General features: G+C 35.7%; 1 protein-coding gene across 1 annotated transcript in view; it reads left to right on the top strand.

Annotated features, from left to right (window-relative positions):
• CD2AP (CD2 associated protein) overlaps positions 1 to 22,772 on the top strand; it is a 90,939-nt gene that overhangs the window by 28,783 nt on the left and 39,384 nt on the right. Inside the window, exons 3-5 of the mRNA XM_006201929.4 lie at positions 4,961 to 5,114; positions 11,519 to 11,619; positions 13,391 to 13,511. Of these exons, the coding sequence (XP_006201991.2) occupies positions 4,961 to 5,114; positions 11,519 to 11,619; positions 13,391 to 13,511 (376 nt within the window). The remainder of the gene's footprint in view (positions 1 to 4,960; positions 5,115 to 11,518; positions 11,620 to 13,390; positions 13,512 to 22,772) is intronic.

Genomic DNA, 22,772 nt, shown 5'->3' with positions numbered 1-22,772 from the left:
GCTGGGGCAGTTTCAGTCCATTTCAGTAAGTGTGGTATGTCTGAAAGAATATTGGTAAGAAGAGTTCTTTCTTCAGTGCTTTTCCCACTCTGCTTCGCTTGGCCCTTGTTAACATTCTTGTATGAGAAAAAGGAAAGGAGTAGGATGCCATTGACAATGAATGTACATAACCCCCCCCAACACACACACACCTTTCCTACGTTCGCCTTTTCCAGATTGGGGAGGAGCTGTGAAAATAGCGAGGCCCGTTGTTAAACTTGGAGACAGAGCAGTCATGTGGAGAATAGCGTATTTAGGGAAAGAGAGTTAGTTGAGAAACTGTCACAGTGGCCCCGGTGTGCTATATCTGTCATTGTTGTTTTCCTTGACGATTCTGATACGTGGCACTCAGGGAGGTACGAGCTGATTTCATATCACGGAGACTTTCTCCTGTTGGTCATTTTGTTTGGACTTAAGGTGTTTTTTGGGGGGGGGGGATCCATTTAATTTAATCATAATGAAAAAAGAAAAAGAAAATCTAATGCCTTAAGGTAGTTCTTTCTGGATCATACCTTATATGCTGTCACTTATATTCCAGGAAACAAAATGAAAACTTTAGGAATGAGGTAAACCACTTTGTTACGTTGGAAACCTATTCTTTTAAGTATGGGTTTAATTTTGACTCAGTCAAAGGTCAAACAGTGGATGTACATCAAATAAACATTTAATCCTGCTTATTTTTCTTATTCTTTAGTAATATCACCCTTCCATATTGTCTGATTTATGCTTCTGTAAAGGTGGAGGTACTCGTTTTATATGATGCTGTTGGAAATCCTGAATGTTAACTTAAAAATAATTAAGTCTAGTCCCCCTCTTATCCATGGTTTTGCTTTCTGAAGCTTCAGCTAGGAAGCTGTAGTCTGAAAATATTAAACAGAAAATTCCAGAAGTAAACAATTCGTAAGTCTTAAATCGCATGCCATTACATCTGGGACGTGAATCATCCCTCTGTCCAGCCTGTCCCACCTGTTAGTCACCTAGTAGCTGTCTTGGTTATCAGATCAACTGTCACGGTATCACAGCGCCTGTGTTGAAGTAACCCTTATTTTACTTAATAACGGCTGCTGAGCTCAAGAGTTGTGACACTGACAATACAGATATACCAGCAAAAGCTGTAAAGTGTGTCCTTTAAGTGAAAAGATGAAAGCTCTTGACTTAATAAGGAAAGAAAAAAATAATCATATGAGGTTGCAAAGATCTGTGCGTGGTAAGAATGAATCTTCTGTGAAATTGTGAAGAAGAAAAATATTCATATCAGTTTTGTTGTCTCACCTCAAACAGGAACAGTTATGGCCACGGTGTGTGTGATAAGTGCTTGTTAAGTTGGAAGAGGCACTGTATTTGTAAGAGATTTTGAGAGAGACCACATGCACATAACTTTTACCAGAGTAAATTGTTATCATTTTCTATTATCAGTTGTTGTTAATCTCGTACTGTGTCTAATTTATAAATTAAACTTTATCATAGGTATATATATTTAGGAAAAAACACAGTGTATGTAAGGCTCAGTGCAATCCATGGTTCCAGGCATCCCCTGGAGGTCTTGGGACCCTGTGGATAAGGACAGACTACTGTATTCCTCAGATTTTAATTAGCATAAGCAAAACTGTAACTCTGTTTAGGGATTTGGTGATTTAAGATACCTGTCTCTCTTCTTGAGAAGTAAAAAGAAACACTTGCCTTCTAATCTGGTTTTTCTTACTCTTTGCGACCTTTGATTCTGTGATGTAGAGAAGTTAATTGCTTTCTGTTTTCAGGTCATGGTCCTTTACTGGTCATGCTCAGATAACCAAGTTGTAAAATAGATAATATTTCAACATGAAGGAGTGGTTTGTGAATTTTGTTGATTAACCTTTTAAGTTACCTGTTTTTGGTTAGTGTAATCAGAATGAAGTATCTTTGATTACTTTAATAGATAAAGAATATAACTATACCGTCTCCAGCCAGCCTTTTTAAGGCTACCCCTCATGTGCTTATATTTTTCATCTTTTCCTTTAATTTGCTGCTTCCTATTACTTATCTGTGAAACTAAAAGAATGTATAGTACATTCTTATCTATATGGAAATTATCCACATTGTATTTTTTTTTCTTGGCCAGTTTGGTGTTGACATTACCTGCTGTGTAGGAGGCTTCCCTCTTTTGTAGAGTGAGATTCAGCTTTTCTGAGTTTGCTTTGTCAACACGTGGCACTCTCAAGTGAGGACTCCTCTTTTTACTGGCTCTCCTGGAGTCATTTTCAGAGTAAGGAGAGGAAGCAAAGTTTGTAGAAAGAGATGTTACAATGTTAATTTGTATTTGATTTACTGGCTGATTAGGTAAAAGGAAGGGCAGACTGGAAGCCTTACTAAGATTTATAGGTACTCAGTAAAATTGCTATTAAAGATGAATGGTCACGAAAGAGTGATTTGGGGGTACCGTGTGTCCAGGAATTAGGGAACAGAGTAGATTGGTGTGTGTGTGTGTGTGTGTGTGTGTGTGTGTGAGAGAGAGAGAGAGAGAGAGAGGAAGAGTGTGTGTGTGTGTGTGTGTGTGTGCGCGCGCGCCTGTGTGTGTATCTGGTGGTAGCAGATTGTAGCAGGAGGAGATTTCACAGGTGGAAGAGGTGGAGCCTAACTCAGAGTTAACCTTATTTATAACTTTGCTTAGAGCCTGAAGTCACTTGAAACTTTTGATAACATTTTAGTTGGCATTATGTGTTTGGAAGGCTGTAAACCTGAGTTTTCCCTATTCAGTGTAGACTGTATATATTTTTATTGTGCTTCCCCCTCTTTTTTTGTGCATTTTTTGTTCTCAGAAGATTAATGATGTCCAATATTCATGGATTTGATTATGTCTCAGCAAATATTGAAGGTCTGGAAAATGTTTCTAGATCTTGAGCAATATATTGTAATTTTTTTTTTTTGGAAATGAGAGACACTGTCCTTGTCTTTAATTAATATGTTGTACTTATTCGTGTGGTTAATTTTTGCTAAAAGATAACACAAATATCTAGTTATTTAGCTAGCGAACAGGATAGAACCAGGCTTTGTACTCATTTGACCTGGTTCCTGAACCTGTACTCTTAATCACATTTGGTCAAATTGGAGTTACTTTCCTAGAGGAACAAGATTTGAATGTCAAGCCAAGTTCTTGGTCTCCTGCACCACAGAAAGCAACAGTAAGAGATAAGACTTCTATTCTATCTTCTTAAAATGTAGGTGGCACATGGGATGTTCAGGAGAATCCGAAATGAGTGCTCTCTGGCGTGTTGAGGTTGTAACTACCAGTTTTTACATAGATTTTCGTATTTTTATTAGTTTGAGAAATATTTAGTGCAGTCTGAAAACTGAGGTGTTCATATATTACGTCATGTGTTATTAATAGCAAATTGAAATATTTTTCCTGCGGTACATTACCAGTAGAAATGAAGCAGTCTACATTGTGAAAGATTTTGTGTCTTGTATGTTCTGTATTTTAATAAGTTTTCACCAACGTAACAGTCTTCCCAAAATGCAAAACTTTTTTTCTGTTTGCAAAATGACACACATTGTTAAACAAAAAAAGCAAGCATTAAACACTCTGAACAGTACAAAGAAGTCAAAATAATCTGAAATCCTACCGGTTAGATAGTGCGTAGTTAACATTGCGTTAGACGTAAACACCCAGAGATGCAGATTCCTTGTTAACTTTCTGTGTGAAAAATATCTCTGGTTAGTGATTGGCTTCTTTTACATGGTTGCTTTTGATGAAAAGAAGCTGTTAATTTTAATATCAAATGTGTGAAGTAGGAATCCAATTTTATTCCCTACTCCCTAAATGCGAAATGCTAGTTTTACAAGCATCATGTAAGATTCAGTTTTTCCCCCTCACTTTTTGCCTGTTATAAATCAGGTTTGACTGTTATGGACCCTCTATTTTGTTTCACTTATCAATATATCTGTTTTTATGCCAGTACACACTGATTATAGTATCATATAATTTTTCTTTATATCTTAGTTTTTAAAAAGTCCCTTCACTTTCTTTTCACTAAAGTGTTTTTACTGTTTTGGCCTTTTGTTCTTCTGTACAGATTCAGAACCAGTTTATTTAATTGCTCGCCCAAATCTGTGATATATTTATTCAGTTGCATTGCATCAATTTTAGGGGAAAATGCTATATTTATGATAATAAGTTTTCTATCACTGAACATGGCCTAACTCCCCTTTCATTTGTCTTCCTTTATGTCCTCCAATAAAACCTCATACTTTTCATGAAGGTTCACTTATCTCCTGTTAGACCTATGACTGAGAACAGGGTTTAATCAAACAGCCCATGGGCCAAATCGAAACACCACCTGTTTTTGTAGTGCCCACGAATGCTAGTTAAGAATTTTACAAGTAGTTGGAAAAAAATCAAATAAAGAACAATATTTAATGACATGAAAATGATGTGAAATTTGAAATTTTAAGTGTCCATAAATAAAATTTTCTTGGATAATAGCTACACTCATTCATTTATGTATATGACTGCTTTTGCTCTGCGGGTGGCAGAGTTCATTGTTGGCACAGAGATTGTATGGCCTACAAATCCTAGAACATTTTACTGTCTGGCCCATTATGGAAAAAGTTTGCCCACCCCTGACTTAGAATTATCGTTTGTCTTACTGTTTGCTTATGTGCGTGTGTGTTTATGTGTTTTTTGTATGTTGGGGTGGAGATGGATTCAGTGTCACTTTCTTTACTTTCATCTCTCGTTCTGATAAGACTTAAACTCATAGTGAGTCACTGTTACCGAAGTGTGTTGTATTCTTTAAATATGTGTGGGCAGAGAAAAAGGTTGAAAACTGTTGATACTATGTTTTATGTAATGATCACTGTACCTGGTTTTGGTATTTTACATTTGAGAGTTTAATTTAATAATATACAACTTAATTTACCTGCTTACTGATTTCTCCTTTTGTAGGAGGTTAAGAGAGAGACAGAATCCAAGGATGACAGTTTGCCCATCAAACGGGAAAGGCATGGGAATGTAGCAAGTCTTGTACAACGAATAAGCACCTATGGACTTCTCGCTGGAGGAATTCAACCACATCCACAAACCAAAAACATTAAGAAGAGTATGTAAATAATTTTTTTTCCTATTTATTCAAATCAAAATAGAAGGATGCTTTATAACTTCGTACTTGCTGTCTTACTCCCTATAACTTCCTATCTGTAGGAATCAGAGTTTAAGATAAAAGGCTTTGTTTTCTTACTAGTCTTACAGGCTCTGCTGAATAGTTAACACCTTGCCTTAAATTTTCTTTAATTCCATTTATTTAATGAAATGCCGAAAGATCCACTCATGCTTAAGCAGTATAGATGCAAGCATTTGGTAAGTTTTTTTTTTTTTAGCGGGGAGGGTAGAGCATGTGCTTATCATGCACGAGGTCCTGGGTTCAATCCCCAGTACCTCCATTAAAATAAATAAATAAATATAATTATGTGTCCCACTCCCCAGTTTTTTTTAGTGGTTAGTCATCTGAACATGTACATTCAGTTTTCCCAGGTGGTTGGCCCAGTGGAGTATCCTTTATCTGTGTGATACTCTGTAAATAGGTTAAGAGAACAGTTCAGGATAGAGGAAGAGCACCACACTTGAAATCAGACTTAAGTTTGAGGCTGTCTTACGACCTTGGATCATTTAAACTCTTTTAAATTGTATTTTGCTGCTGATGAGAAAGTGGTAAAAAGACAAAAAAAAGAAAAGACTGGTAAATTGCTGTTCTTATAAACTTACAGTCTTAGAAAGACTATTACTAAAGAAGGTATTAAACATGTACAAAGAGGTATAACATTTATGGAAGCAGATAGTGTTTTGTTTTGTTTTTTAATTGAAGCATAGTCAGTTTACAGTGTGTCAATTTCTGGTGTACAGCGTAAAGTTTCAGTCATACATGTACATACATATATTCCTTTTCATATTCTTTTTCATTGTAGGTTACTACAAGATATTGAATATAGTTCCTTGGTAGTGTTTTAATATAGTAAACCTGGAGCCCCTTGAGAGAGTGAATACTGACTACTATGTTCAGTTTGATGTAATAAGTTATGAATGAGTATTTAACCACATTTATCTTAGATCAGTGTCTTTGATGTTAGTGGTCCCTTGTGTTTGATGTTGGTACTAAAATCCCTTGTATACCACGTAGTTTACAATAAAGAAAGTTTACAAATTTTGTTTAAATACATTTCACAAATGTAAGACTTATAATGACTTTAATAATCTCAACCTGTTACTTTCTATGCTACTGTCTGTGAAGTCTGGGGAAACCTCTGCTTTCTAGGTTATATCACCTTTTGATTATTTTCATAAAATGAAAACAGATTTTCATAAAAATGAAACAGACCAGTTAAAGGGTTCTGTGTGTTCTTTGTTTCCCAGTGAATGCAGTGTGCAAACAATATTTAGGTATTACCCATCCTGCTTTGAGACTACTGCCTGAAGGTGGGAGTGTTCAGTAGTTGTAATTGCCCTGGACTCTGAACTCTGGAGATTGGGGTTAGATAACAGAGTCAATTCCACATCCTACAGATGAACCTCTATATAGAATTTCTGTGCACAATGAGAAGTTTTAGGCCCACGAAAGGGTTATTTATGACCTCTGTCTATTGTAAAATTTATTTGCCACTTTCTTTAGCTTTACTGAGCTCTCAGAGTATAAATCTCTTCTTAAGTAGGGGCTAGACAAAGGGCTTCAAGGTTATTCTGTCTCTAATAGGGAAGGACACGCTTAATTTTACCTTCCTCAGGAACGCTGGTCATAACTTTTCTTGTAAGAAGGAAAAACGATTATACGGTTGGGACGGGGCCCGGGAGGCTTAAGCTTTTTCCTAAGGATCCTCCATAACTTGTTTTTAAGTACAAGTGCTGCGAAGACTAAATTGGTCATTTGGTGTTAACATTTAAAACAGGATGCGGGTTGTTTGTTTTTGCTTTCAGCTGACTTTTCCAGGAAAAGCAGCTACCTTTTTTTTAATCAGTTTTTTTGGTTACTGTTAGTTTGTAGTGTATCCTTAATTTATGAAATAGATCAGTTCTTCAAAAATGTTTCATTGTAATTTAAAATAGTAGTATGTACACTTTTAACCAATGCCATTCATATTAAAAAAAAAAGCCAAACCATTAAAAGGTTGACAGTGATAAACACTGCAGTGTGAAGGTTCAGTTGAAATCTTTCGGTGCCAAGACAAGTGAATCTGCCTGTGTGTTGAATTTTGTCTACACAGCTAAAAAGGAGAAGTTCACATAGATAGTAAGATAAATATCTGGGGACTGGAGTTGTTAGCTGTTTTCCTCTGGTCTCCAAAGCCAAAAAGCGTTGGCTTTTTTGTGAGGTCTAGTCATAAAACCATCGAAACTTTTGCTATTGCTTGTAAGTTAAGCGTAATACCTTTTTTCGTGAGACAAACTCGTATTTTCTAGAGTGAGCACAGACAATTTTCCAGGGCAGAGTTGATTGCAATAAGTTGCTAAAGTTACAGAAACGAAACCAATTTTTACTTCTCATAGCAAAAACAGGCACAAATGACATTACTGCTGAGACCCTTATAAAATCAGGCCCAAAGATAATGGTGTAGAGTGTTTTACTTTCAAAGTAAAAAACTGACATCTTTCAGCATCACAGTTCTATATAACATTCAGTGTGGAATATTAGTAGATATTCTACTTTATATTTGGAAAAAATGGATGCCAGGTATGAATCTACTCATGCCGTGTGTGAGCAAGACATCAGAGCTTGTAACCCTGTATTCCTTGTGAGTGGGAACTCATGCTACAGAAATGATTTTTCATCTAGGTAATAGTTATTTTGAATGTGAAAGATGCATTGAGATTGATACTGATGGATCACTAGTGTAATTGTACAGAAAGAAATGATGATGCATGAAAAATTAATTGATTAGAATGCCAGTCTACGCAGTGTTTCATTCTCAAAAAATAATTGGTAGCATGCTTCTGATTTTGAGTCAGTGCTGAAGAAAATAATGAAAATTCTGAGTATCATCAAAATATGATCACTGACCTTACACCTTCACAGAATAAATTTTTGAAAAATAGGCATGTTAGTAATTCAGGCTCTCTTCTGTGACATTAAAATACTCTTGACTTACAAGGGGAAAGAGATTCACTCAAATGAGTCCTTCCCAGCGACGGAATGAATGGAGTAGGGTGTTCTGACTTTGTATTTTATTTTGAAAAATTTAAAATCTTACAGAAAAGTTGAAGTAGTAATTGTACACTGAACACAGTATATTCTTGACCTAAGTTTGCTGTTAACATTTTGTTATATTGGCTTTATCTCTCTACATATATAAATACATTTTAAAAACTTAAGTCATTTGAAAGTATATTGAAGACATGATACTTCATCCCTAATCACATGAGTTTTTTTCTTCATGTTGGTGGTGATATTTTGAAAGATTTTGATTGTCTTAAATGCTCTATCTCAACTAGCTAGACTCTTGCATAGCTTGAATTTTTCACTTAATGGCCTAAGTAATATGATTTTTTTTATTGCTGAGAATAAGAAAAAAACTTTTAAAGATGATTCAACCATGTAGCAAATGGATCAGTCTCAATGTTTCTTAACTTTTAATGATGATCTTTGTTTACTGGAGAAAAAGATATAAAAAAATTTTTTTATATTAGAAAAATTTAAATGCTGAAGATAGACTTTAAAACCTGAAGATAGACTTTCTAGAACCAAATAGAACCAAAAATGGGTCAAGAATCTTATTGTTACTGTCTCTGAAATTTTAACATTTAGCCTCCCAACTTCTGAGTGTGGTATGTTCTTCACTTTAGTATTTGATAGAAAAATTAAAACAATGATCATCAGTGAGAAATAGTTCCATAATTTAAGAGCTTTGTTTGATCTGAATATTTAGATCTATTTTTCAGAACTATCACATACTTGCCATTCTTCATGACCAAACTACAATTGAAAATACAGAATTTTCTATTTTAGTAGAAACAATAAGGAAAGTTACTTCACTGAGTGTGAAGTTTCCCACAGTTTGATTTTGCTTTTCTAAAAATATAAAACATTTCTAAATGGTTCTTCTGAAATTATTCAACATTTATATGCTGAGTATCGTAATACCCATGGGTATGAAGGTCATAGAACGGTGTTAGTGTGGGCAATCAAATCTGCCATTTAAAGCTGGATGTGGGTAATGATTCAGAACTCACAGAGGAAAGCATCAAGTTACTGTAATACCACTGGGATGATAGTAATAATTACCTCAAGGCGTTTTAGAGGTATTAACATGCTAAGTAAATATTATAAGAAGTGCCTGATAAATATTTGTTATTTTTACAGAGTTTTATACTATTAAGAACCGTATTAGAGACAAATATAATGTGCAGTTCAAATGAAGATTCAAAGGTTCAAATGAAAGGGCACTTCTATACCAGAGTCATCAAACAAGGTGTATCTAAGCTCTTCTTCAGGTAGGACGTTGTCAGTCACGTGAAGACTGGGGAGTATGGCATTCCAGTTCAAATTGCAACCTTTGGAAGAGCCACAGAGATAAGCAAGTCAGTTCGTGGTATTTTCAGGGATTATGGGTCCAGCCTGGCTAGAGTGCATGAACTGTGTGTATCTGTAAAGGAGGCAGCCTGGTGAACTGGAAGGGCAGAGAGTAGGAGGCAGAAGTGGGCACACTTCGAGTTTTGCCTCTCTCTCTCGCTCTATGGTCTTGGACAATTACTGCTGAGTTCCTGTTCCTCATTGGTGAGATGGTACGTATAACCAGTTTCTATGATCTTTTGTGTGGGAGATGTTTGTAGCAAGTTTCTATGATCTTTTGTTTGTGAAGGACTTAGAGTAGTGTTGGTACATAAAAGATAAAAAAATAATGTCCCTGCTTTTGGTGTACCTTCTTTATCCTCTTCCTTGTTAATAGCTTTATGTATACAATCCTGATTTAAAAAAACTTTCTTATCATTAATCTCTTTGTAGATCTGAAAAGCTATATGGAGGTTTCTTATCTTAAGAAAATACTAGTTACAGTTATTTTTAAAAATGGACTTAATTTCATGCATCCTTTTATTGACAACTCTACTCTTACATATATTTTATTTTCTTTTGTGTTTAGCAAAGGTTCTGATACCTTGTAGAAAATCTATATTTATTTGACCAGTGTGTATGGTAGACATTGTGTATGCCATTTGAAATGTGAACAAATCTCTAAATTCCTTTGAGTTGCCAATTAATAGGTAAGTTCAATAAAGCAGTGACCTTAGCTTATGAGTGAATTATGTAAAAATATGGACTCATAAGAAATTTTTTTCTTTTTTAAGTAAATGACTCACATTTTGTGGCAATAATAGGGGCTGTTTAGATGGTGTTATCCAATGTGGCTGTTTCCTTTGAAAAATGAAAAATTGCTTTGCAAATAATTTTGCACACTGTTTTGGAAAAAAACACTGGAGAATTATGCTAGTGTGAGAGGAAAAGCAACAATAAGAAAGCTTTTCACTGAAAGATACCCTAGGTTGTTCAAAGTTAATTGATATATATTTTTTGGAGGCAGGAATGTGCTAATTAATACTCTTTATTCACTTTAAGTCATTTAAAAAGATACTGATACTCATGAAAAAGAATCAAGTTACATTTTTTAAAGGCCTAAATAGCCATCACTTGTCTGAATAAATGAAACTTATTTGTAAAGTTAAAGTAATATTATTTTTATCTTCACCTGAGTTTGATTTTTATGTCAGAAAATAGATCTATTAAAGAAGATAAAATACATTTTACATTGTGCATTTTATCTTTTTAAAACACAGATACTTTTAAATTAGTGTATTTGAAGTATTCTTAGAATGGAAAGGGATAAATTGAGAGTTCAAGATTTGCAAATAGTAACTACTATTATATAGAAAAAGATTAAAAAATTTGTTCTGTATAGCACAGGGAACTATATTTAATACCTTGTAGTGACCTATAATGAAAAGGAATATATGTATGTATTTGTATGACTGAAACATTATTCTGTACACCAGAAATTGACCCGTTGTAACTGACTATAATAAAAAATAAAGTATTTCTAGACTTTGATCAGGAAGTAGTCTGAAAATCACTGGCTTGGAGTGATTGTCTGTAGTAAATGTGCGTCTTTGATAACTTTGTTGTGCCAACAGTGTCCTTTATTGACTGTCTCTAGTCTCAAAACTGGCAGTAGATACTTTACTTTTGTATAATTAGTGGGATCAGATGTATAAGTAGATTTCATTGCTGGGAGCCTACCTATTTGTAATGGATTTGAATTTCTTTTAGGATGAAGAGATTGTAGCGTAGGGAACAAGGTGGAAAGCCAACCGGAACAGATTGTGATTTAGCTGTTTAGGACGCTTACATGTTCTGTTTTCATTCATATATACAAATGGTGTGACAGTAAACGTAGTGTGTAAATAAAGGTGCTACTGTTTGTTTTAACGACCTTTCTTAACTTAATTTTTTCGTGTTACTTCCTTTAGAGACCAAGAAGCGTCAGTGTAGAGTTCTCTTTGAATACATCCCACAAAATGACGATGAACTGGAGCTGAAAGTGGGAGATGTTATTGACGTTAGTGAAGAGGTGAGGAAGACGCGTTTTAGAGATGAAGCAGCGATTGCAATTGGTGCTCTGGGTGTTAGAAAAATGCCTTGTAAGAATATTAATTTGTTCAGTTTATTTTGCCAGTTTTATCGTTTTTTTATACAAAGTTTAAGGTAACAGACTTTAAAATGGGTCTTTAATGACTTGAAGTAAGACTGTCTTATCTGTAGAAATAAAGCTTTAATCATCTTTGCGATGCTATTTGTGTGCTATATTTGTATCTGTTGACTTTAGGAAGATAAAAAGACCTTTTTAAAGCTAAAATGAATGTAATCCAAGTAGCTAAGAATATAAACTTTTCTTTGATCTTTAATTCACTTTTGGCACAATGTCGTAAAGTAGGATTTTTACCTTTTGCATATAGCAAAGGTATACAAAAGCAGAATATTTAAAAAAGCTTTGTCTTGTTTGAATTATTACATTCACATTCAAAAGCACTTGCCCTCATTTTAGCATCTTAGAGTGAGATTTAAAAGTATTTAAAAAAATAACTTTTCGTATCTCTGCTTTTACCATTAAAGGAATACTGAAGTTTTTTTGGCAGCTGAAGATGCCATTTTCAAAGTATATGTTTTGATATCATGTATTGCCATGGGAATGATTTTGTATCATAACATGTAATTTGTCACTTAGGTTTGTGTTAAATTCCAGTATGTTTATACAAAAGGCAATTCTGTTTTATTTCTACCAAGTGGTGGTAATAATAGTGTTTATCAATCCAGTATTATGTCCGAAGCACCATTCTAAGTGGTTCACATTTATTATTTCCTTTAAATTTCTAAACAACCAAAGAAGATATGAATTTTTATCCCCATTTTACAAATAAGAGATTGAATCAGAGAAGATAAGTAATTGGTTTATCTTCTGTTGCTACATGACATGCCATTCCAAACTCTGGCAAAGGACAACTGTTAGGTTTGTTAGTTGTGTGGGTCCAGAATTCAGACAGGGCACAGAGGGATATAGTTTTTGTCTGTTCTGTGCTGTCTGGGGGCCTCAGCTGGAAAGATTCAAAATTGGGTACCGATAGAGTCATAAGATGGCTCCTTCCCTGATACGACTAGTGCCTGGAAGCCCCGAAGACGAGGACCGCCTGTGGAGAGCCATCGTGTACCGCCCCCCGTTGGCTTGGCTTTCTTGCTGTGTGGGATAGTAGGACAGGGCAGGTCAGGGCTCTAAGTGTAAGCGTTTCGGTGAACACAGAGATAGCCTTTTATAATCCAGCCTTGCAACTGATAATGTCACTTTCACCACATTCTGTTGGTTACAAGAAAGTCCTAAGCCAGCAAGATTGAAGGGGGTGTGGACAAAGACCATCACTTCTTGGTGGGAAGAGCGTCAAGATGACATTGCAGATGAGCATGTGGGATAGGTGACCTTGTTTCAGCCGTGTTTGCACAAGTTCGTATGCCTGGCATGCAGAGCGCCAGGATCTGAACCCACACAGTTTGTTTTTGAGTCGGTGTTCTTTACCACCATACTACTGCCTTTTAAGAGTTCCTAACTAATAGGAAATATTACAGTTATTTGCCCTGATGCCCAGTGGCTGCCAGTTCGGGATTCCCGGGTGGAGTTACTGGTCTGATGATGTCCTCTTTGTTGTGCCTGTTCCACTTTGCTCTACATGTTTTCATCACACTGGTTTGAAGAATGCGCTATCCTCTGGTGCTCCCTTAAGTCTACTGAAAGTTCTGAGCTCTTCATACTTCCCGCCTTCTGTTTCTGAGTTTTGAGTTGTGAACTCTTTCAGGTAGAAGAAGGCTGGTGGAGTGGAACCCTGAACAACAAGTTGGGACTGTTTCCCTCAAATTTTGTGAAAGAATTAGAGGTAACATATGATGGTGAAACTCACGAAGCCCAGGAGGATTCAGGTAGACTATTTAAAAAATTTGAATGGATTTAAATAAACTTATGTATGACCTAGTGTTTATTTTTTTGTCTTTTAAAACTCTGTTCTTTTGAACTATGAACTTTAGTTTGTCTACTTAAAAAAGGGAGCTTATGACAGGGACTTAAAATGAACTATTTGCCTACATATCTAGACAAATAATTTAATATTTTTCCTTCTGATGTCTACCTCAACCCAAAATAAACCTCTAATACCCTGATTATCAAATGATACTACTTACGTTATCTGATTTCTTCCCACTTAAGATGTGCTTAAATACAGTTTTGGTCAGAGTTAGCAAATGGCCTGACTACTTCAGAAATATTAGCAGTTTAAAAAAATCCTCCTTTGGTTGTTTTCCATATTCACATAATTGATTTTGTTTTCCGTGTGCAGCCTGAATGTCATTTAATTATTTTGTGATCTCTGTCATTTAGAGACTCATCTATAAATTAACCTTAAACTTGCTCACCATTCGAAAGTATGATTGAAAAATTTTTATTTGCTTTTATATTCATTCATTAAAGAATTAATGCTTGAAAAGCAATATTATAATCTTTGGTGATCTCAATAGATTGTGCTGAGTGTGAAAAATGGAGTGAATTCGATTTCTGAAATGATGTAGAAGAAACTTCGGAATTTTAGAAAGTGATGGGGAGAACTGTGTTACCTTACATAGTCATGAAATACTGTTAGTTTGTTTTGGGAAGTAAACAGTATATAGTAAATCTAGTAATGAGAGCTAGGAATAATGAATGAGATATTGAGGAAAATCTGCTGGTTAACTATAAATAATACCAAATTTTCAGGTAAGGGTTTTAGGAATCAGTTTTAGTAATAATGAATAAATAACAGAATGAAGGTATAAATTAATTTGATGAGTAGTTTTAACTCTGCTCTAATTTTTAGGATAAAATATATGAACTTAGGAAGAAGTCAAGGCCAGTTTGTAATCAAGTGACTATTTCTTAAGCCTTTATGTGCTAAGTGCTGTGTTGGTTTTAATGAGGGTATGGAACCCTCTCTGTAGTCCAGAACTGACCTTCCAGGCCTCTGGGGGGTAAGACAAATATAAACTGAAGTATTTTTGAATCTAGAGTGAAATGACCTGACTATAAGAAGTGGAAGATACTTCTGAATGTTTTCCACTTTTTTTTTTAAACTTACTTTGCAGATTTTCATCTTCTCAGAAGTGTTCCAAGAAACATTCACAATGTAATTTGCAACTCTGACTGCAACTATCTTAGCTTGGATGTTATCTTCCAAACGCCTGCTTTTCTCCCTGATTGTTCTTTCCCTGGTTTTCCTCTATATAGAGTTTTTGGGGAAAACTGTTATTATAAAAAACACATCACGTAAAATTTATCACCGTAACCATTTTTTAGTATAAAGTTTATCAGTGTTACGTATATTCATATTGTCATGCAGTAGCTCTCCAGAACTTTTTTATTTTGCAAAATCAAAACTTGATATCCATTAAACAATCCTCATTGTTGACCCCCTCAAGCCCCCCCACCCCTGGAACCACTATTCTACCTTCTGTTTCTATGAATTTGACTACCTTAGATACCTCATATAAATGAAATTATACAATTTTTGTCATTTTGTGATTAACGTATTTCACTTAGCAAAATGTCCTCAAGGTTCATTCATGTTGTAGCAGAATTTCCTTTGTTTAGATTCAGCAAGATTTCATTGTATGTATGTACCACATTTTGTTTATCTATTCATTGATGGATTTTTGAGTTGCTTCCTCCTCCTGGCAGTTGTGAATAATGCTGCTAAATGTGGGTATGCAGACCTGCGTTCACTTTGGGTGCATACCCAGAAGTGGGACGGCTGGATTCTACAGTAGTTAATTAGAGCAGTTTTTATTACTGGGCGTTAGAGTCAGGTGGGGTTGGGACAGTGAAATCGATCTTCTATGCAGGTACTGATTCCATTGCAAGATAGACAGTCATTGAAATGGGAATAAAGAGAGGAGTCATTTACTGTTTTATGTTACACTTACTGTTTCAGGATACTTGGTATCAACTCTGAAGTCAGAACTTACATTTTTAGGATGCATAAAAACCATTAGAGAACAAGCATAAGGCTGAAAACATCTGACTTAAATTTAATGGTATACTTACCACTTTGCAGACTGCCCCCCGAATTACTTCTGGTGCACATTGGTATTCCTTATGTTTCAAAGGTATTGGATCTCTTGGTATTTATTTTTAACATTGAAATTTAGTGTGAATTAAAACTTAAAGTGAAATTATCTTTATGATGCCATGTAAACTGAACCCTTAAAATATGTATAAAATTTAAAGTCCATGTGGGACCACTAGCAAAAGATAATCAAATTTTAATTTGGATGTAGTTTATTCCTTTCATCATTATAAATTCTTTGGGCAGTTTCTTGCACTATTCAGCCTTATTTAAATTTTAGTAACCTTGCAGAATTATATCTGTTAAAAATGTACTTCCTTGCTTGCTTAACCCCTTTACAATAACAGTGCATTCTAAATGTGGATCTTCGTGATTATGGGGTGGGAAGTCAGTGGTTGAAGTACACTGCAATTCCTTTTTTTTTTAAGTCTAATTTTTAGGCAGAAAGTTTTTGCATATTGATGTGAATGCCAGGAAGTGAGTGCTTAGAAGGTCTTTAAAACTTCAGTGGTAAAGGTATAGAGTCCTTTAAGTTTTAATTTAAAATTTTGATATCTTATGCACTATGACTTAGAGAATTGATGTCCTCCATTCCTGTGTCCTAACAAAATATAGCATCTTCTGTCTGTAACTGGTGTTTTAACAGTCTTTTTTAGTCAGTGAAATAGCGTATGTTTTTAGTAGCTGTTACAAGAATTGCCGAATGTACATTATAAAATGTTACATTTTGCTCACAGTATTGGAGTGCCGTATCCACTATATTTGATATTTTACATGATTTCTTCTTATACTTCTTTACATTTAATAGAGCTCTTTTCTTCTTTAAATAAATAGACTAAGATATATGGGATGATGTTCTTGGTTTGAACAGTTAAACGCTAGCTGTCAGTGCTAAGAAGGCAATTTTGACTCTAGACAGTAGGTAGACACTATTACTTGAGCCTTTATGGGTAATTTATTTTTATGCCCTCAGTTTTCCTTGAAGAACTATGGAATAAAAGCTATAAGAAAGCCCCTATTATATATTTTTTTGTAGGATTGTGGCAAATTTATTCTATTACTCAGTGGTTTCTCCATAGAATCTCAAGATTAGTATCTTTTAGTAGTCATTTTCAGGAAAAGCTTTGCTTCTCCAAGGAAGTGATGTTTGTCTGTTTTTATGATCAAATGACCACTCTTTTATCTTGTCAAATACACTTAGCCTTTCTTGTTTAGGGTGTCCTTTTGTCACCTTTCAGATTCTACTTGTTTGCTAAGTAGGACTTGCTTTCAGTTTTCCTCCTTCTTTATAAAGCCAATGACTGTATCTACTGGTACTTCCCTTGTTAAGTCTTCTCCCCACCTTAAGCCCATGGAAATCTCCATTTAGACATCTAATAGGCATCTTACACTAAGATGGTCAAAACTGATCTTTTCTCTGCACCCACGTTTGCGCTATACAGTCTCCCTCATCCAAGTTAATGCAACTCTGTCCTCCTTTTACTTAGGCTAAAGAATTGGATTCATCTTTACTCTTCTTTATAATGTCACACTCTAGACTTGATTCAGTAATAGACTTTGTCACCTACTAAGTAAATGTACAGAAAGTGTTTTCTTTTATCACCTCAGCTGCTGCTACCTTGATGTAAGTTATCTTTTCCATATAATTGCAGTAGTCTCTTACTTGCCATTACCTCTCTACTGCATGTTAACGTGCTAACCCTCTAGTAGCTGTACATCTTAGAGTAAAGGCCAGAGTCTTCTTAAATTGGCTACAAAACCCTCCAAGATCTGGTGGACCCCCCAGATGCCTACCCCAACTCTCTGACTTTGTCTCCTACTTAACCCTCCCCTTTGTTCTCATTAGTCTTCTTACTGTTTTTAAAGGTGTCAGGAACATTCCTGTCTCAACAGCCTTTGTCCTTGCTGAATACTTTTGCCCAGAATGTTCTTTGAGATACCCTTTAACGGCTTTCAGTTTGATTTTAGGATTCTGCTCAGAAGTCACCTTTTCAGTGAGGCATTTTTTAACAGCTCTGTATAAAACAGCAAAAAGCTTCTGTCTCCCATTCTTTAATTCTCTTGTCTTCTTTGATCTTTCTTTGATACATTTGTTTCAGTTTCTTACTTATTTTCTTATTGTCTGTCTACTCCCACATTAGAGTATATGTTTTGTTTTGTTCACTGCTGCATACCCAGTTTCTGGAATAGTATCAGTGTTTCTCAATGGATGAGTGAATGAATGGTGTTCTTTGGTGCACAGAGAACTTTTCAGTACTTTCTTATGTTAAGTCCTCATAATTTTTGTAGTTAGTGTCACCCCCTCCACCTTTAAAGGTGAAGAAATTGTAACTCTGAGGTTATTTAACCACTGAGTGGTAAATCACAATTGGCATTCTCTTCTTCTGACCTTTTTACTCTACTGTTTTATTTAACATGGAGGGGGGCGTGGATATTAGGTAATTCTCACTATTTCAGCCCATTTGTTTGCATGTTGTCTTCTTCTAATTTTTCTTTACTCATGCCTATAGAGCTGTCTTTTCATGTGCTTTCCTCCCTGTGACAATTATGAGTGATGATAATGTGGTTTTGGCGGCATTTCCCATAGAATCAGTGCATTCCTAAATCTGAAATTTAAAAGTTGAAACGAGTGAAGGGAAATTCTAAATATAAATGCTACTATTTTGTTAGTTCAATATTCATGTATTTGCTCATTCAGTATATTCAGTGCTTATTCTTGAGCAAATTGTGCCCGTGTCTGGGGATATTGTGAAGGGCAACATAGTCATGATTATTCCCCATATTTGAAGCATTTCGTCTGTGGAGAAAGAAAAGATGTGATTTTAATTCCACATGAGAAATATTTGTGCCGGAAAATTCAGGGCGCTATAGATGAGTGGGAGAGGTAGCTCAGACTCGGCAGGATTATAAGGGAATGTGCCCTGTAGGAAGTAACAGGGTGCGATCTCAATGGGCGGGAGATCCTCAGGCAGGTTTTTGGCAGGGGGTAAAGAAAGAGCATACCAACTTCAGGATCCTGAAAGAGATTCAGTCCAGAGGGACTGTAGAGTGTGTAGTTGGATATGGTGAGTTGAGGCTGGAGAAATGATTGGGTCAGGCTTAAGAAGGCATTGCAAAACTGGTAATCGAGTCACAGAGAAGCCCTAGAGGGGAGTGAAATGATCAGATTACTTTTTAGTACAGTGGTTTGGTTGCAGTGTCAAGAGTGGATTAAAGGAGAGTAAGGAGATTACAAGACCAGTTGAGAATGCTTTGATAATTTAGGTAGAAACAGTATAAACTAGAGGAGTGGGCATGGGAGTGGAGAAACATGGGTAGCACTCCTGTGCTAAATAAGTGGTATAAAGATCTGCACCTTGTGATGATGGGAGATGGGGACTGACTGAGGAAGAAGAGTCAAGGCTACCAGATTTTGGGCTCAATTAGCTGGGTAGATGGAGGTGTTCTGTGTAGGGAGGGGATACTTTTTGGGAGAAGAGGATGAATTCACTTTGGAGATGCTGACCTTGAGTTCTGTAGGAGTGCGAGAGCATCCAAGAGGAGTTATTTGTTAGTCAGTTGTGTATATGAGCCTCAAACCTTAAAAACATTTTTGTGGGGGTGGATGGATATCCAGGACTGGGGCCTGACAGTATGTTGGGTGGTGCAAGGAACCATGGAATTAGGTGAGGTTATCTAGGGAGAATGTTTAGAGTGGAAAAAGAAAAGAGCCTAAGACAGAATCCTGTGTAGCAACTTTACGGTATGAGCCAAGGTAGAGTAACTAAAAAGAAGACCAAGGAGGCACAGAGGGAAGCCAGCAGGAAGCTGTGAGTGTGTGGTTGGCAGAGAGGGCATGGACAGTAGTGTCACATGCTCCTGCGTGGTTAAGTAAGGTAAGAAACAGAATGTAACCCTGATTTAGAGTTGACGAAATCATTAATGACCAAGACAAGAGTGGTAAAGAGAAGTGACTGGGGTAGAAGCTGAGCTCAGGAGAAAGCCGAGTCAGTGGAGAGAGTAAGTGTGAAGCAGTGCAGCAGTTGAGGACAGCACAGACTCCAGAATGTTTTCCTTCTTTTTTTTTTTTTTTTTTTAAAGAAGGGAAAGTCTTGATCGTTTTCAGATGCTAATGGCAGAGGACAAGTGAAGAGGGAGAAGCTGAAGGTGCAAGTGCAGAAGAATGGAATTGATTAGCAGAACAGGATTTACCCAGAAGGTGGGAGGAAATGAGATTTACGGAATAGATATCAGATTAATCTCAATTTATTGGAGATACCTCAGAGTTAGTGCCTGGAAGCTGTGGGCAAGATGGTCTTTTAATTTCTTCTGTAAGAAAGGGGAGATGTGAAGAATGAGGTGCAAAGCGAAGAGGTCAGAATTTTGAGGAGACTAATTGAGTCATGTTAGGCGCCTGAAACTAATACAGTGTTACATGTCATTATACCACCCGCCCACCCCAAAAAAAAGGAAATAAGAGGAGACACTGGAGCCCACTCTCCCTCCACATGCACACATTGAGGAAAGGCCGTGTGAGGACACAGTGAGAACACAGCTACCTGCAGGCCAGGATGAGCCATCTCACCAGAACCCAGCCATGCTGGCACTCCCATCTTGGGTTGCCTGCATCCAAAGCTGAGAAAATAAATGTTGTTTAATCAAAAAAAAGAAAAAAAGTGAAAAAGAAAAAAGGGACAGAGGTCAAATGGGTAAATAGGAAAAAAATAGCAAGATTATGGATTTAAGCATAACCACATCAGTGATTCTGTTAACATTAAATGATCTAAAAACTCCAAAGGCCAATTGAATGATAATATGCTGTCCACTAAAAACTCACTTTAAATATTAAGACATAGGTTAAAAGAAGAATGAAAAAGGATATCTCTGCAGAGTGTAAGAAGTTTAGAATGATTACATTAGTATCAGAGTACATGTTAGGAAAAGAAACATTGTCAGAGATATAAAGGGAACATTTCATAATGATGAAGTCCGTTCATAAAAATTATTTAACAGTGTTAAGTATGCGTAACCCAATACCAGAAGGTCAAAATCCATGAGATGGAACTGCCAGAACTGAAAGAAACAGACAAATCCACAAGTAGAACCAAACATGCTTCTCTCAGTAATCAGTAAAGTTAGTGAACAAAAATATCAGTAAGTTCTTGGAAGACTTGAATTGAATAATATCAACTAAGTTGACCTTATTGACCCTATACAATCATTAACCCAAGAATAGAATGCACATTCTTTTGAAGAGTACATGGAATATTTACCAGGTAGACCCTATGCTTGGGCACCAAACAAGTCTCAGTGAATTTAAAAGATTTGAAGTCATGCAGAGTAGGTTTTATGACCACAGTGGAATTGTTTTAGTATCAGAAAGAGATTGAGGAATATATTTGGAATATTTGGAAATTGAACAACACTAAATAACCTGTGAATAAAAGAAGAAGTTATTGAGGGAAATTTGAATGAATTTTGAAATGAATAAAAAGGAAACACATCATATCCAAATTTGTGAGATACAGGTTAAAGTAGTACCTGTACATAAATTTATAGTTTTAAATGCTTATACTAGAAAAGACAGTACAAACTCGGTCGTCTAAATTTTTATCTTAAACTAGTAAAAGAAGAGCAAATCAAACCTGAAATAATTAGAAGGAAGGAAATACGCAAAAACCCATGAAACTAAAAACAAACCAGCAGTCTAGAAAGTCAGCACGTTCAACGGTGGAGTGTTTCATAAAGATAAAATATTGATAAACTCTGACAAGACTGATCAAAGAAAAAGAGAAATATTACTGATAATCAGCCATGAATGAAAGTATCACTACAGATCATACAGAGAAAGGATAGTAAGGAAATATGCCTATAAATTTGACAGCTTAGATGAGAGGTACAAATTCCTTGAAAAGTACAACTTACCAAAACATAGAAGGAATAGAAACTGAATAGTTTCTGAAAATTCATTATCAAAATTTTTACACAAAGAACATTCCCTGTGTGGTTGCACTAGTGAATTCTGCCAGGCATTTAATCATACACGGATTCTTTCAGATTTCTTAGGTCTGTATGACTTTGATATCAAAATCTGATGAAGTCATTAAAAAAAGGAACTACAGACCTTTATCTCAGGAACATAAACACAGAAATCCTGAACAGAGTAATTAGCACATCAAATCTAGCAAAATATGTAAGGGTTAACACATTATGACTAATGGGGTTTATCCTATGCTTTAAAAAGTTAGTGTAATCGAACATTAAAAAGTTTATAAAGGAGAAAAACCGTATGGTCATCTCAGTAGATGCAGAAAGAATTTTACATCCTCAACACTTACTTTTGATAAAAACTCTCTGTAATAGCAACAGAAGGGAACTTTCTAAATTGGATAAAGTTTATCTACAAAGAACCAGCTAACATTCTTAATGGTAGATAAATAGTGATGTATCTGTAGGATCGAACACCAATCAGCGGGAAAAGGGAGTGAAGTATGGATGCAGGGAACAGTGTGGATGAATCTTACACATATTATACTTAGCTGAAGAAGCAGACACAAGGGATTTCTGTGTTGTGTGTTTAATTTATTTAAACTCTTGAAAAGGACATATCTATACTGACAGAATGAAGGTCAGAAGTTCCTTGAGATTTGAGTATAGGAAGAAGGATCTACCGAGATAGTGTTTAAGTGTCCTCTCTGCGGTAACAGAGATATTCTGTATCTTGATTATTGTGGTTACATGGTGCATAGGGGCACATTTGTCAAAAATTACTGTAATGTCCATTTAAAGTGGATTCACTTTATTGTATGTAAACATTCTCTGAATGAAATTGATTTAAAAATATATCACCAGAAATATATGTGGTTTAAGCTCATGTTGAAAGTAGTTAGGGTAGGTGACTGTACTTGTTAGCATTACATTTCCTAAGTTCATAGAAGTTGTTTCTACTAACTACTTCTCAGATAGTTTTAAATGTGTGATTAGAGGCTTTTGTTGTTTGAGTCGTTATGTTAAAATGTTCAAGACTGGTTTTGGGGTCAACTAGAATTCCATGCAAATGTTGGCTTTGTTACTTTCTACCTGTATGGACTTGGGAAAGGTCTTAACAACT

The sequence above is a fragment of the Vicugna pacos genome, chromosome 20, assembly GCF_048564905.1.
Source record: "Vicugna pacos chromosome 20, VicPac4, whole genome shotgun sequence".
NCBI classification, from domain to species: Eukaryota; Metazoa; Chordata; class Mammalia; order Artiodactyla; family Camelidae; genus Vicugna; species Vicugna pacos.
The sequence above is the reverse complement of the archived record's forward strand: the minus strand, read 5'-3'. Positions and strand labels throughout refer to the sequence as shown.